The 14,190-nt window shown below is 36.9% G+C and overlaps 1 protein-coding gene across 1 annotated transcript; it reads left to right on the top strand.

Annotated features, from left to right (window-relative positions):
- The first annotated feature begins 2,518 nt into the window (after positions 1-2,518).
- On the top strand, positions 2,519-13,107 carry LOC103722464 (ubiquitin-conjugating enzyme E2 36-like). Its single transcript, XM_008813030.6, has 8 exons — positions 2,519-2,690; positions 2,914-2,941; positions 3,155-3,241; positions 8,249-8,307; positions 11,948-11,989; positions 12,067-12,140; positions 12,520-12,617; positions 12,777-13,107. Exons 1-8 carry the CDS (start codon positions 2,655-2,657, stop codon positions 12,812-12,814), a joined length of 462 nt encoding a protein of 153 aa, XP_008811252.1. The 5' UTR covers positions 2,519-2,654; the 3' UTR covers positions 12,815-13,107.
- The last annotated feature ends 1,083 nt before the right edge of the window (positions 13,108-14,190 follow it).

The raw sequence follows: 14,190 nt of genomic DNA, 5'->3' as shown, positions 1-14,190 counted from the left end.
GCGAGCTCAGCCAATCATATAGGGATTAAAAAATTTCAGTAACCTTCTTAATGCCGATTCTTAAGGACGCTCCTTTCCCACATTAATCAAGCCTCACTGAATGGATAAATAAGAAGTTTTTCTTATTGGGAGGTGGGTTATTATTGGAATACACGCAGGTGCGGCAACTGTCCTCTTGGACTTGGTTTCTGGTCTAAAAATGGGAGCACAAAAGCATAAGGCAACTTTAACCGGTTATTCCAGAACAACTCCCATCTCGTGCCAAAGGAATAAAAGGGAACAGAGAACTTCGTCTGTACTTGCTTGGGCTAGCGTAGGGCTAACGCTTGCCTCATCCCTCAACCTCCTTTTTCTCTTTGTTCTTGCCATGCAAGTTGCTAGGTCAAGGACAGTGCTATCCAATTAGTTGGATACAATAGATGCCAATTAACCTTAGGGCTAGGAACTTTTTTATTAAAATATTATTTTTTAGAAAGTTGGTGCCCGAATATTTAATATTTGAAAAAGTGATTTTTATATTTTTGGTTCACCGTAGAAAAATAGCATATTTTAGAATAGCTCATGCTTGATTGAACATCCATTCTTTTAGAAAAATTGTGTAAAATACTTATTATGCCTATAATAAAGAAAAATAACTTATTTAAATTTATCTAAAAGCTTAAGAATATTTTTGCAAAAAAAAAATATGCTAATTTCTAAATGGTGACTTTCTCATATCTCACATGGATTTTTTTTCATGCAATATCAAAATCTTATTCGAATGAAAAAACTACTTTTTTTCTTTCTTCTCCCATGAAATATTTTTCTATTTTTTTATTGAATGTATTTTTTTTTCTCTTCCTGCGAACTAAAATGAGTCCTTACTATTTTCTTAGGTGAAAAAGGTCCCAAGTTAGTCTCAATGGGATGCTTTCTTATTTGGCTGGCTTGTCCACCGCAGGTACTTCTTTGCAATATTCCAAGTTATCCAAATTATAAGAATCTGATTTATTGGACAACAATAACTCAAATTATCCAAATTCTTTCAAACTATAATTATAGCACTCACTGGTTAACCGTTAATTCATGAATCTTTTGGGACATGATGACTTGCTTAAGAATTTATAAATTTTGATTTTGTATGTCTATATGTTTTCACTGTTGTTATTCCTTGGCTGTCCCAATTTGCAACATCAGGATGCATTATGGCATATTAGCTTATATCTTTCATTTCAGATAATCTTAAACCTTGATGGTTTAAATCAATAAAAAATGGCAATATTTATAGTTATAGAGCGAAAGCGTGCCAAATTATCTTTTGACAATAACTCTAGCCGGCGCCCTACAGCTACCCACTTTTTTCCAATCCCTTTCTTGCTAATATTCATTAGTATATCAATTCAAATTTCTTAAGAACATCTATTTTTCTAATTAAAAGTATATGCAAGTCTAGTATCCACATGGTGTACAATTGTTGACCAGTATCTGGATCAAAGGGCAATTGCACGTCAGCTCCATTCATAAACTAGATGGAACTAAACATGACAAGAGTTATGTAGCCCACGATCCATGTATTTCTCGTATGCTTTCTCGTTGTAGCTTGGGTATATTATTATGTGGCGAGCAACATTCAATACGAGCCATGCATTATATCATTAGGCATGCAAGTTTTCAATTGATCAATTACAAATTCGGTGCGACATGCTTGTTGATTGCTTTTTATGATGGACTTCTCTTTTTTAACTTACATGGCTCTATACTACTAATAGCTTACCATAATAGTCTTCCTCTTGAAGTCTTGGTGACGATGGCACCATGGTGGATAAAAATAAAAATACATGACAAAAATCAGGATAAAAAAGAGTTAAACTTCAAAATTTAAAGTATATACAGCAACAAGAATAACAATTACCATCTAATAAGAAAGTGCCGAAAGAAGCGAGCTTTTTTTTTTTTTGGTACATCGACGACTCGCATCTGACGGACGTGAATACAGCTAACAAAATCAAAAAATAAAATACTGCACAAAAGCATTGACACAGTTTCGTGTTCTGTTCAGAATAAACTTTCAAAATAATGAGCCATGATTCGCCTGTATATATATATATATATATATATATATATATATATATATATATATATATATATATATATATATATATATATATATATATATATATATATATATATATATATATATATATATATATATATATATATATATATATATATATATATATATATATATATGGGGCCTAGTGAGAATCAAACTACCTATCTCGCATAGGAGGCACTCTCTCAAATTTTCATACGTAAAGAGAAACCCGAGGAACAGGGAATATTCGTATAAAAATCATCCTTTCCGGTTAAAGTTCGCCTGTGCTCGCTGCCGTTGGTGCAGCCGGCGTCCGAATCGTGATACGCGTCGCGTAAAGGACGGAGGAAAATGACGATTTTAAGAATTACAAAAAAAATAAAAATATATTATATATTATTATTGTCTTTAAATTAGAAATGATTAAAGGAGATCAATAATTTCGAGAAGCTTTATAAACCCAAACCCGACGACGACGCCCGCTTCCGGGTTGTTTCGCTTAGCTCTCCTGTTCGCCTCTCTCTCTCGTCCTTCCATCGCCTCAAAAGAGAGAAGCGGAAACCCTAGCTCCGGCTGCCGAATGGCGAACAGCAATCTACCTCGACGAATCATCAAGGTAGTTCCCCCATGGATCCGCCTCCGATCGGATTCTCTTCCCACCGTCCGTCCCCCCCCGCCCCCCCCCCCCTTTTTTTTCTCATTCGATCTCGATGGAGGAATGGATTTGATGCCCGTTTCTGGGATTTTGATCTCCCAAGTCCCAATTTTTTAATTCGAATTCTATATGTGGTTTGGATTTTTTCTTTTCTGATGGTTTCTTGCTTTCGTGAATCGAGCAGGAAACGCAGCGCCTCCTCAGCGAACCAGGTATTTTTAATTATTTTTTTGAATCTCGTGCCGTTTTTGATTTGATTTTGTGCTGATCGTTTTGGGAGATCTGTTTGTGAATTGAGATGGCGGTGTTTTGGAGATGGGAATATTCTTTTCTTGTTTTTTTTTTTTCTAAATTTAGGGCAGTGGATTCTTGGGGTTTTCTTTTGAGCTAGGGTTTTGGTTAATTCTTGCGATGATCTGTTGCAGCTCCTGGCATAAGTGCCTCTCCATCAGAGGACAATATGCGCTATTTTAATGTAATGATTCTTGGACCGGAGCAATCTCCATACGAAGGTGATTAGCTTGCCAAAATTTCGTTCTTACGTTTCTATTAGTATCACAAATTGGATAATTTGATCATCTCTCACATCTTGATCGGAATGCCATGGACGGCATCTATTGTCCTTCAATCTGGTACGCTTGCCTGCCGTAAGGATGTGGCAGTTGCTTTGAATTATTTCTTCTGTTGCACGTTTTACGACGCGCAACTCCTGACTTGGGCGTTTTGCTTATTAGTAGATGTTCTAACTGCTTACTACAATTGATTCGTACTTCTATCTCTGGCATGCAAGAACTTATATGAAACGTATTGCCATGACTTTCTTCTAGTCTAGCTTGATAGATTTTGGGGGGTTACTTTAATTTGCAGGTGTTCATATTCATGTGTTTTTCCTTATTGTAATCAGTTGATCAAATTTGCTTAACAGCATGCGTCTTATATCAGGGATATTTCAAAATTGGATGTTTTTTGAACTGCACTTGATAAATTTTCTTGTTGCATCATAAAATAGATTGCATCGTGTAATGGATTATAATTTGGCTAAGTTACTTTTCATCTCTAATTTTTTCGTGCATAGGTTTAGTCACATAAGCTTGTTGGTCAAGTAGGATGATAAAATTTAAAGTTCATGGGACCAAGGCAGCTTGTCTTTCAAAAGAAGTCTTTATAAAGGATGGATGCAATCTTGCTTATCATTTTTAATTCGCATCATCTGATTTTGGCTCATGACTTTGATGTATCTTGATGTGCCTTAATGTTTTGAATGCTTGTTGCAAGAATGGATTACATACATTCCTTAGTTTCTATTTAGAGTTGAGAATCATGGTGGCATTAATTGCATCTTACTTCAGTGGTGTTCTTTAGCATGTATGCGAGCCATAATTGGTGCAAAGATTGGTAATTTTTGATATTTTTTACTATATTATTATAGCTTAATTGTGATAGTTTAGAAATCTGATGCAGACCCCTATAACCTGATCTTGATTGATTATTTGGAACTGTATACCTAACAACAGTTGTATTATTTATGTATAGTTTAGCTTGTGTGTTTGTTCATTCTATCATCATCTATTGCTTGTTCCCTGTATCTATAGTGTATGAATTAGCATTATTTTGCATGCTCGAATATAAGCAAGTCAGAATGTGAGAACATGTATCAGGACATTCGGCAATCACAAGGAAAAAAACTTATATGGCAAATCACTGTATTGCATGTTAGATTGATAAATGTTATGTCATTTATAGGTTTGGTCATCATTGACTAATAAAAGATGAATATACAAGTACATGCTAATACACATTAGAAATAGGTTTGAGATTTATCAATAATTTGATGGTGTCCAGCTTGTTAGAGTTTAGGAAGAAATATGACTGATCAAAGGGGTATTAAAGAGGTAGTTAAGCAGCTAATCATTAAAATTTATAATATTCACACCAATACTTGCTTTAAATAAAAGTTTCTTTGGAGCACTAACAGCAGTTTTAGTAGATATAATTTAACTAACCTGTAGACCCATTCTACTCAAATCAATTAAAACGTGGCATTTCTACAAATGAGTATGATCTTTTATTTGTAATTACCTAGTTAAATGTTGAAGGTAACAATAACATTAAGCCTAGCCCTAACTATTTGTGGTTTGCTTTATGAATTTTTATTTGCCAAGCATTCCGATTTAGCACTTCTTTTAATGTTATTAATACTGGAATGCTTCAATGTTTCATAATTTTCCATGCTTTTGATGACTGGTTGTCGAGATAACATCATACCTCCACCTTGTAGGCTTAAATTTGGCTTTATGAATTTTTATTTGCCAAACATTCCTATTTAGCACTTCCTCTAATGTTATTAAAACTGGAATGCTGTAGTGTTTGATAATTTTCCATGCTTTTGTTGACTGGTTGTCAAGATTGTAGGCTTAAATTTGCTATTAGCAGTATTATCTTGTTAAAAATGTTAAGAAAACAGAAATATAGTTTATCATGGATTAACAACTCATGATTAAGGTTGCTAATGGCTAGAGCTGGGCACGTGCTGACTGGGCTTGGCAGGGGTTATGAAAATGAATAATGGGGTTGAGCCGAAGCCTCAAAATTTAGGCTTGAATTTGCTTTGGCTTGATTTGGACAGGCTCAAAGTCTACTTTGTTTCGGACCATAGCTCATTTGTCCTATGAACCCATTTCTTAATATCCTTAGTTTGAGTCTAATACTTTTTAACTCCTAACCCTTCCCATCCTCTTCCCTTTTTTCTCTTCTCTCTAGGGTGTTGCACGGTGCCACCACCCATCACCGATGTACATAGCGGATGCTACATTGTCCGCCACTATCAAAGAGAACTTGTGAGATTGTGAGATCTCTTCTTCACCATCAAAGAAATGAAAGGTGATGTGGTAAGTGGAAAGTGACATAAGAGAGGACATGGTGGGCAACAAGTGATGAAGGAGAGGATGCAATGGCATGTGGGCAGCAAGGAACAATACAAGAGGCGATAAGCTGCAAAGGAGAGGAGTAGTGGTGGTGTTTAGGTTGGGTTCCTAAGGATTTAAGCCAATATTCTCAGGATATGGTAAGGGTTTGAAGACTCGACTTGTGTTGTTCTAGTGAAGGATTTTCGTTTCTTTTTTAATCTAGTGAAATGGAAATAAACATATAAAAAACAAATTGGTTTTGTGTGAAGTAGCATTCATGCCTTGGGCTTGAGCCTGGGCCTAGACATTTTGGTCCAGGCCATGCCTGAGCCTAATCCCACCCAAAAAAAAGAGAGAGAAAATGAATTAAGGCCCAAGCCAAATTGGGCCTGCATTTAATCCAGGCCAAGGTGAAACACATGGCAGATGGCCCAAGTACATTAGTAGCTGTACTTATGATTCTAATTATTCTGGTTATTCATTGTTAATTGGTGGAAAGTAGTACATGCTAAGTGTCTAAGTGTCTTAAGATGAAAATATCTAGTAAGGAGTACTGACAAATATAAACCTGAATTGAAGCCTTAGCGACTTCAGGGGCAAGGAAGGCACCTCAGAAGGAAAGAAAAGGGGAGTAGAAGTGTGTAGGAAGAGTCTTATGTCTTTTTTTTCTAAAGCGGGTGTTTCATACAGTTCGAGTATGGATACATCCAATAAACTCAAAAAACGAGTCTCGGAGTGCTTTAGGCAACTTTCCCTCCCCGGCCCATATGGTACCTTCGGAGTGACAGGTTATATAAGAAGCCACCCAGTTTGCGGCTCCATTAGCATCTCTGAACATATGCTTAGTCTTAAAAGCCACAACGTCACTCACCATAGCCCAAATATCCCGAAGCAGGGGGTGTTCCCCTCCACCGCCACTTGGGCCACCCTGGATCCAGCCGATCACAGTGGCCGAGTCATCCTCCAATATAACCGAGCTGACTTGTAGCATGCGTCGAGCATGGTTTAGGCCGGCCCAAGCCGCCCGCAGCTCTGCTCCAGAAATTGAAGTATCGAAGATCTGGCAGCCACCAGTAGCTACTACTCTAGAGTTCGGGCCCTTAATGACAAACCTAGTACCTTCTCTTCTGCTGCTGTCCAGCACGGATCCATGGAAGTTGACCTTGAGAAAGCTCGGGGGTGGAGGCTCCTAGGTGAAGAACACTGTACAAGACACTACCTGAGCAGAACGAGGGCTCCAGGTGTCCCGAGCTATCAAAGGCCCATGTGCTAAGCCTGCATGAGTGATCTTTGTTGCTTGTGCCCGAGCACGCTCCACGACGAACCTCAGGGACGGACGACTCTCACCAAAAGTCCAAGCGTTCTTGCCAACCAGATTTGGTAAGTTGTGCAGGTCGCTCCAACGGCCACCCGGCGCATTTGGGGGCGCCAGTCTTATGCCTTATTATATTGTATAAAACAACATGAGTGCAACCTTCAAGCTTTTTAAGGAAATACATCATATGGAGATTAACAGACGAGATAAATGATCAATATTACATATGTTATTGGACGAGATTAAATTTTTAAATGATGTTGGTAACATACATAATTTATTAAAATGAGTTGGAAAGATTTGAAAATTGAAATGGTGGGTGTAGGAGTGAGAATCAAGAATTAGAAGTGTTTGCACCACCTTAGGTAGATATCCGATCTCCTAATGTAAATTCCACTGGGAAACCTGCAAGAATCTAAATCTGAAGTTGATAAGGCATACGGGATTCAAACTGTACTATGAAACTATGAATGGAGAGTTTGTCTAGATCTTGCTTTCATCTGATTAAGAACCAACACATCCAAAGACCCAATTGTCCATATTCGACCCTTTTGTCTAGACTTGGTTATATAGTCGAGTTTTTCCCTTGAAGTAGATTTTCACCTACTTAGGACTCTTAATGAATCTAAAGTAAAATCCTATAGACTGGCCATATTCTGAAAGAATTCCTGAGCAAATTGAGTCTGATACATTTTTTTTTTGTAATGTAGAAAATACAGCCAATTAAGCCTACACAAATAATCTGCATCTGCACCATTTAAATGGCTTGAAGAAACCAATCTTTTTTAGAAAAGGTCAATATGCTTCTCTTTCCCTTGGTTCTGGCCTGCCCTTTGGTGAGGCTCAATCTTTTTTGGTTATTTCATCTGTGATGGCCGCTAAATGCATTGTTACTTATGACACTGGTTTTAACTGGCTGTTCCCTGCATATTATATTTTTTCTAATTATTTGTGAGTGGCTCCATGTATTATTGTGTTCCAATTTGATCAACGATGAGCTATATCTGCATCTTTTTCTGCATTCATCTAGTGAGTCCTTGAAATATTGGACTTATAATTAGATTTTTTCCTCTATTTCCACGCTTGAATTAATGTCAGAATTGAAATTAACTGACCATGTTGATTTTTGCCATCAGATATTTGTACATGTAGTCTTTACACAATTCAATGTAATTAAAGATGGACTTTTTTGGGGGAATGTATATATGAGAATATAATTTAAAATTTTAAATTTTAATCAACTTGGTCTTTCGATATTCATTAATATGAAATATCTTCTTTATTTTTTGCCTGAATAGGAGGAGTTTTCAAGCTTGAATTATTCTTGCCTGAAGAGTATCCAATGGCTGCCCCAAAGGTAAAATGGCTGTCAGTAGAGATTCCATAAGTCATTTGCATATTGTAAATGATAGACTGTTCCAGCAGTTGGTACCGAATAATCTTTTAAGGCTAATTTTCATTCAAAAGATTAATTTACTATCACTTTTTCAAAAGACATGTCTTGACTATCGCCATACATATAACAAAATGGTAGCCTTATGTATTATTCTTGGGTGTGGACTAGATTTTTTTTTGAAAAAAAGTATGATCATTTTCTGATTCAACTTTTGAAAAAAGGAAAAAAAATCTTAGTTGTCCATGCATGTCGAAATTAGTAGTTCTAGTCCATTTTATGATGTTCACATCAGGCATATGTGCATCATGATGATCATGCATATTGCAACCTGATTGTAGTCATTATTTGTAGAAATTTAATGAAGACTTCTGGCTTATGGTTTTCTGTTAAGCAATTTTAATGGACAGATGTAGCTGAAAACTCTGAGGATTGTTCGGAGTAGGCACAACCTCTTCAATTATTGCAGTTCTTACTAAAGCTAGGATGGCTGCATGTTAGCGAAGATATCATGCACAGTAAATTGTCTATCATTGTTACAGATAGCCACAAACTGAGACATGGATTTTCTTTCAGTAAGGAAGCTTGCAAATTGTGCACAATGTCATGTATTTCTTCCCCATTTGAATCTGTCAGGCTTCAAGCACTAAAATCAAGCCATCAATAAGAATATGGTGTTCATTACATGACTCAGAGAGATCATAGCAGCATGATTGCCATGAGTTTATATCAATACAAACCTATATAAAATTATCTAGTTGAGTTATTGACTTATCAATCAATTATTATTTTATCTGATGGTTGTGAAAAACTTTAACAATCTGAATTATTAAGCCATCTAATCGTAGTTTTCATTTGTCAAAGTTCTTAATAATACTGCCTCACATGCATTATCTTATGAGTCTACTAGTTGCTTGTCGCAACTTTAATAAATGGTGGAGGGGTTATTTTAATGTAATTATCCTGTTAAAAAAAATTGACACATAAAATACAACTGAGGTTAGTTATACCAAATAATTATTGTAATTTTACGCTTGTTTTAAATAATTTTTATTCCATGAAAAAATTCTGGCATGAATGTGCACCAGTAGAAGCATTGAAACCAGGGGTGGCAATCGGGTCGGGTCGGGTCGGACATAAACGGGTCGGGTCAGATGTAGGTCGAGTCAGAAAATCATAAACCTGAATCCGACTTGTTTATTAAATAGGTCGGAAATTACAACATGAACCCGACTTGTTTATTAAACAGGTAACCGACCCGACTCGACCCGTTTAACTTATTTAATTAAAAAAATAAAGGTTAATAAAGCAAAGAGGTCTCACTCAGATCGGAGGGCTGGGGGAGTTGGAGGAAGCGAGATCGACGGCGCAAGGATCTCTACGGTGGCGGATTTCTGGGATGGCGGCTGCAGAAGAGTCGGTGGTGGTGGAATTGGGCATGAGCCGACGAAGGAGCCGAGCCATGAAGCGCGGCCTTGTTGCGGTCCTTGTAGGGGCCGAGGGAGGAGCCCGCGAAGGAGGTGGCCTCGTCCTCGGCGACAGCTCGAGATGCGATCTTTATTCACGGGCATGCTCGAGATCCGCGACAGGAGGAGATCAATTCTCAGATCCGAGTAAGAACAGGAAGGAGAGCAGCGGATCGGAGAAGAATAAGAAGAAGAATACCTTTAGGGATGGAGAGGAGGGGTTGGGAAGAGCAGATGCAAGGGGAGCAAGCGAAGGAGGAGCCGAGGGCTTCGGCGAGGTGCCAATATTGAGGGGGTCTGACTATGTATCCGGCGAGTCTCAGCCCCATCAACAAGAGGATGGCCCTCACCAAGCCAGGGCTCACTCCCCCCGACGACGCCACCGAGCCTCCCGCCATTAACAACCAATCTAGCTTCTCGCTCTCTTTTTAAGGGTTTCATTTTCGCTGCTAATGGAGACGGAGAAGTTGGGTTGATGAACCGAGCGCCGCTAATGGGAGCGCTGCGGGCAGCCAATTGTGCCCTACCCGACGGTCCCGACCCATATAATATTCAACAAAATAGAGGGGTCCGACTATATATATATATATTCTATAACATTTTGGGCCTTTGGCCTTACTTCTCTATGGGCTATATTACCATATATTAAATGGGTTAAACGGGTTAGACATCTAAAACTTGTATCCGACCCAATTAATAAACAGATTAAACGGGTCAACCTGTTTACGACCTGAACCTTTTTAGGCCAAACCCAAACCTGTTTATGGCGGGTCGAACACATATCGGGTTGGCGGGTCGGGTCATATTTTGCCACTCCTAATTGAAACATTAATTGTCACATACAATCATTACAAAGATTTATGTTTTAAAATATTTTATGGCACAGGAAAATGGTGTGGCAGGAAGGCAGGTATGATTAAGATAGTGTCCTCTTAAAATGTGGCATAAACATGAGCTTTACATACTTTCTAGTATGTGTTCATACTACAGATATATTGGAGCTAACTGGATAGTGGATTATAGCTTCCTCTCTTTTCCGATTTCTCTTTTGTTTCTGACTCACATTTTTTCTGGTCAGTGGTTTTTAATCGTCAATAGTAAGCAAGATTTCCTAATAATATAAATTTCAAAGTTTAATTTTTTAAAATAGATAGTTATAATGGCCATTTTGAATTCTGATAAATCATATGATGCCTGTATGAAGCTAAAAAATCATCTAAATACTAGTATTGTTGTAGTAATTACATAATGCTTATATAATAGTCATTATATGTTTTTGTATTGTGATGGATGATTGTTAATGGTATTATGATGGCCAATATTCAAATTTTGTCTCTAAGGCTCGAGAAGGGCGACCTCTCCCTAATAGCCCTCCCTTTCTGCTACTATTATCCCACAATTTATCTCTTAGTTCGCTTCTTGTGATTTATATTATTATCTCCATTATTTGGTCTTCCAACATTAAATAACTAAAGTCTGATTCCAATTTATATTCTTGGCATACTCACAATGTTAAAATTCTAGGACATGCTTGTGATGTTTACAGATTACAGTCTCAATGATCGGATCTCTATATATATTATTTACTTCATGCAGCTTTCTATAGCTGATGATTCTTGCAATTCCTTGGGATGCTAGCCCGTACATTATGAATAGATATAAACTATCTGTCGCATTGGGCATCTACTTAATCTGTTGATTTACAACCACTCTTATAGATAGATGTAAAATTAAGGCATGTTGCCTTTTAATACGTTTTCTTTTTTCTGTAATTTATATATAAGAACTACATATTATGAAGGTATATCTTTACCATCTTCCCTATGAGGTCAATTTCTTATCTAATGACATCGAACATTCGGGCATTGTTATATGCACTGTTCAAGTACCTTATTTGTTATTTTTTGTTAGCAAATAATTTTAGTTACAATCTTTATTTAAATTTGTTTGGACTGTCCATTCTATTGTATTGGTACTTAAATATTTTTATTGTACCAGTAAGCATTTATGATCCATAAACTAGCTGGTTTCTAACATTTGAGTCTCTTGATAGCTTTGAGCCTTAGTTATTTTCATCTTCATCATGAATGGTATAGTGAACCATCTATTGATATTTGGTTTAATTGTTGTTGAAACAGGTTCGCTTTCTTACCAAGATTTACCATCCTAACATTGACAAGGCCAGTAGATCACCTTCTTTTCTCTGTTATCTTCCTGGTGGGAATGTTTTTTGACTTCAATATTTTGATGCATGCAGCTTGGAAGAATATGCCTTGATATTCTTAAGGACAAATGGAGTCCAGCTCTCCAGATTCGAACTGTGCTGCTGAGGTAACATATGATTATTTGCATTGCACTAATGCTGTTGGTACGATTCTTTATTGCTTGTTATAAGAAATTTGTTTCCTCTAGGAGAAATTTGTTGTCCTGTTTTCATTTGTTTTTTTTTTGAATCCTTCAACATATTAATAGGTGATGTTATTATTGAGTTCTTATCCATTTGGGACTCGAGGGCTATGTGCAAGTACCTGTGGCTATTAAGAAATAAGTCTCAGAAAATGATAATAGCTGTCCTTGATTAGACTATTCTAATCAAGTTACAGTATTTTCGGTTTTCATTTGCTGTTGCTTGTTGATTTATAGAGATTTATCAATTTTATATGCTGATTAATTGATAATGCTGTTCGTTATCACTTTTATTTTTCATCAGTATTCAAGCACTTCTGAGTGCTCCAAATCCGGATGACCCACTTTCTGACAACATTGCCAAGCATTGGAAGACAAATGAAGCTGAAGCTGTAGAAACAGGTTAGATCATTATTCTATGCTTGCCGGTTCATGATAAACAACGTGGCCACGAGATCATTGTATTAGGCAATAGCAATTTTACATGTTGGTGGTTCATCTTTCTTGATATTACTGGGGTTTTCTCATATTGTTTTTACCAACTTATTTGGAATTGTGCAGCCAAGGAATGGACCCGTCTGTATGCCAGCGGGGCATGAATGACAACATTGCAGCTGCACTTTGCTTGTTATAACGTGTCTACTTTGGAAGTCAATTCAGCAATTGCTTGCTTGTAACAATGAAATGGAAGTGTTGGATTTGCTGGCTGTCAGATGTTAATCCTTCAAGCTGCTGTTATATACTATATGATGTAAGTCACTTTGTTGGGTTGAAGGTGCGTTTTCATATATGCATCGGTAGTCAAAATTTCCTGTTTTAAGTCCCCCTTTTGCTAGCAAGGAATATTCAGTTTCATAATAATATAGGTACATTTTACTATTTTCATATAAAATAGCAGATATTGGAACTCGAGGCAGGCAGTATTTCTTTTTTTCCCGGAATCTCCTTTGTGTGCAAGTTTTTCTCTCGATTCTCTGCTTGGGTGTCAAGGAGTGATGTTTCGAAATTCCCAGTATGTCACTCTTGTTCATATCAAAGATAGCGTTGCTTTGAAATGATCGTGCGAAACCACTTATTTGTGCCTGATATGTTGGAATTTCCTGTAATCTGGCTGTGGCTTACTAGCTTTCCACGTTTAATTTTATTGGATTTGTTGACGCTCATCTGATTGATACTGGCGCCTGGACTTTGTCCAAAGTGACAGGTACATGATGGAAGCCTGCAGCTAAATGCTCCGGGAAGCTGGTGCAAACATTTGTAAGACTGCGTGCTGTAGGATATAAGTTGTAATACGCTGAAATTCTGTACTCCTAAAACCTATGGTTTGTTTGGTTGCTGTATTCAAACGTCATCCAAAAATAATGGATGATATTATTCGGTCGGACGTCCCAGAAGGTGGTTACCGTCGGATAACTTTGTTTGGAAAGGGTGAAACAAAGTTGACCAGCCAAGTAATGGATAATTTAAACTGTTAGTTAGCTGGTTAGGGAGTGGTTAGAAATGGTTAAGATCCTGTTTGGGGGAGCTGTTTGTAGTAGAGCTTTTGGAAGTAGAGTTGTTGGAGCAGTGCTGTTTGAAGCAGAGGGTTTATAAAAAGTTATTTGCTGTTTGGTAACTACATTTCTAAAGTGTTGTGGCACTTTAACATGTGTTTGGTAAACAAATTGAGAAAGTACTTTTGTGTGACAAAATGACTATAAAGAACATTACCAGTATTATACAATAGAGCATAATAAAATATAACCATTTATCTCTCTAATAACCATTTATCTCTCTAATAAATTTCTAGCTACGCGATAAAATTGGTTAAATAATTACTAATATTATTATTTATTTATTTATTTAAATCAGATTATTTGCCACTCATCCATTATTTTTCTTTTTATTTTATTTATTTATTTATTTATTTATTTATTATTTTATTTCATTAAAATATAGAAGGGTCGCCGGCCATGGGTGGTGGCCGGCATGGTGG

The sequence above is a fragment of the Phoenix dactylifera genome, chromosome 1 (genome assembly GCF_051530095.1).
Source record: "Phoenix dactylifera cultivar Ajwa chromosome 1, Ajwa_hap1_PhDact_Kaust_v1.1, whole genome shotgun sequence".
In the NCBI taxonomy this organism is placed as follows: Eukaryota; Viridiplantae; Streptophyta; class Magnoliopsida; order Arecales; family Arecaceae; genus Phoenix; species Phoenix dactylifera.
The sequence above is the reverse complement of the archived record's forward strand: the minus strand, read 5'-3'. Positions and strand labels throughout refer to the sequence as shown.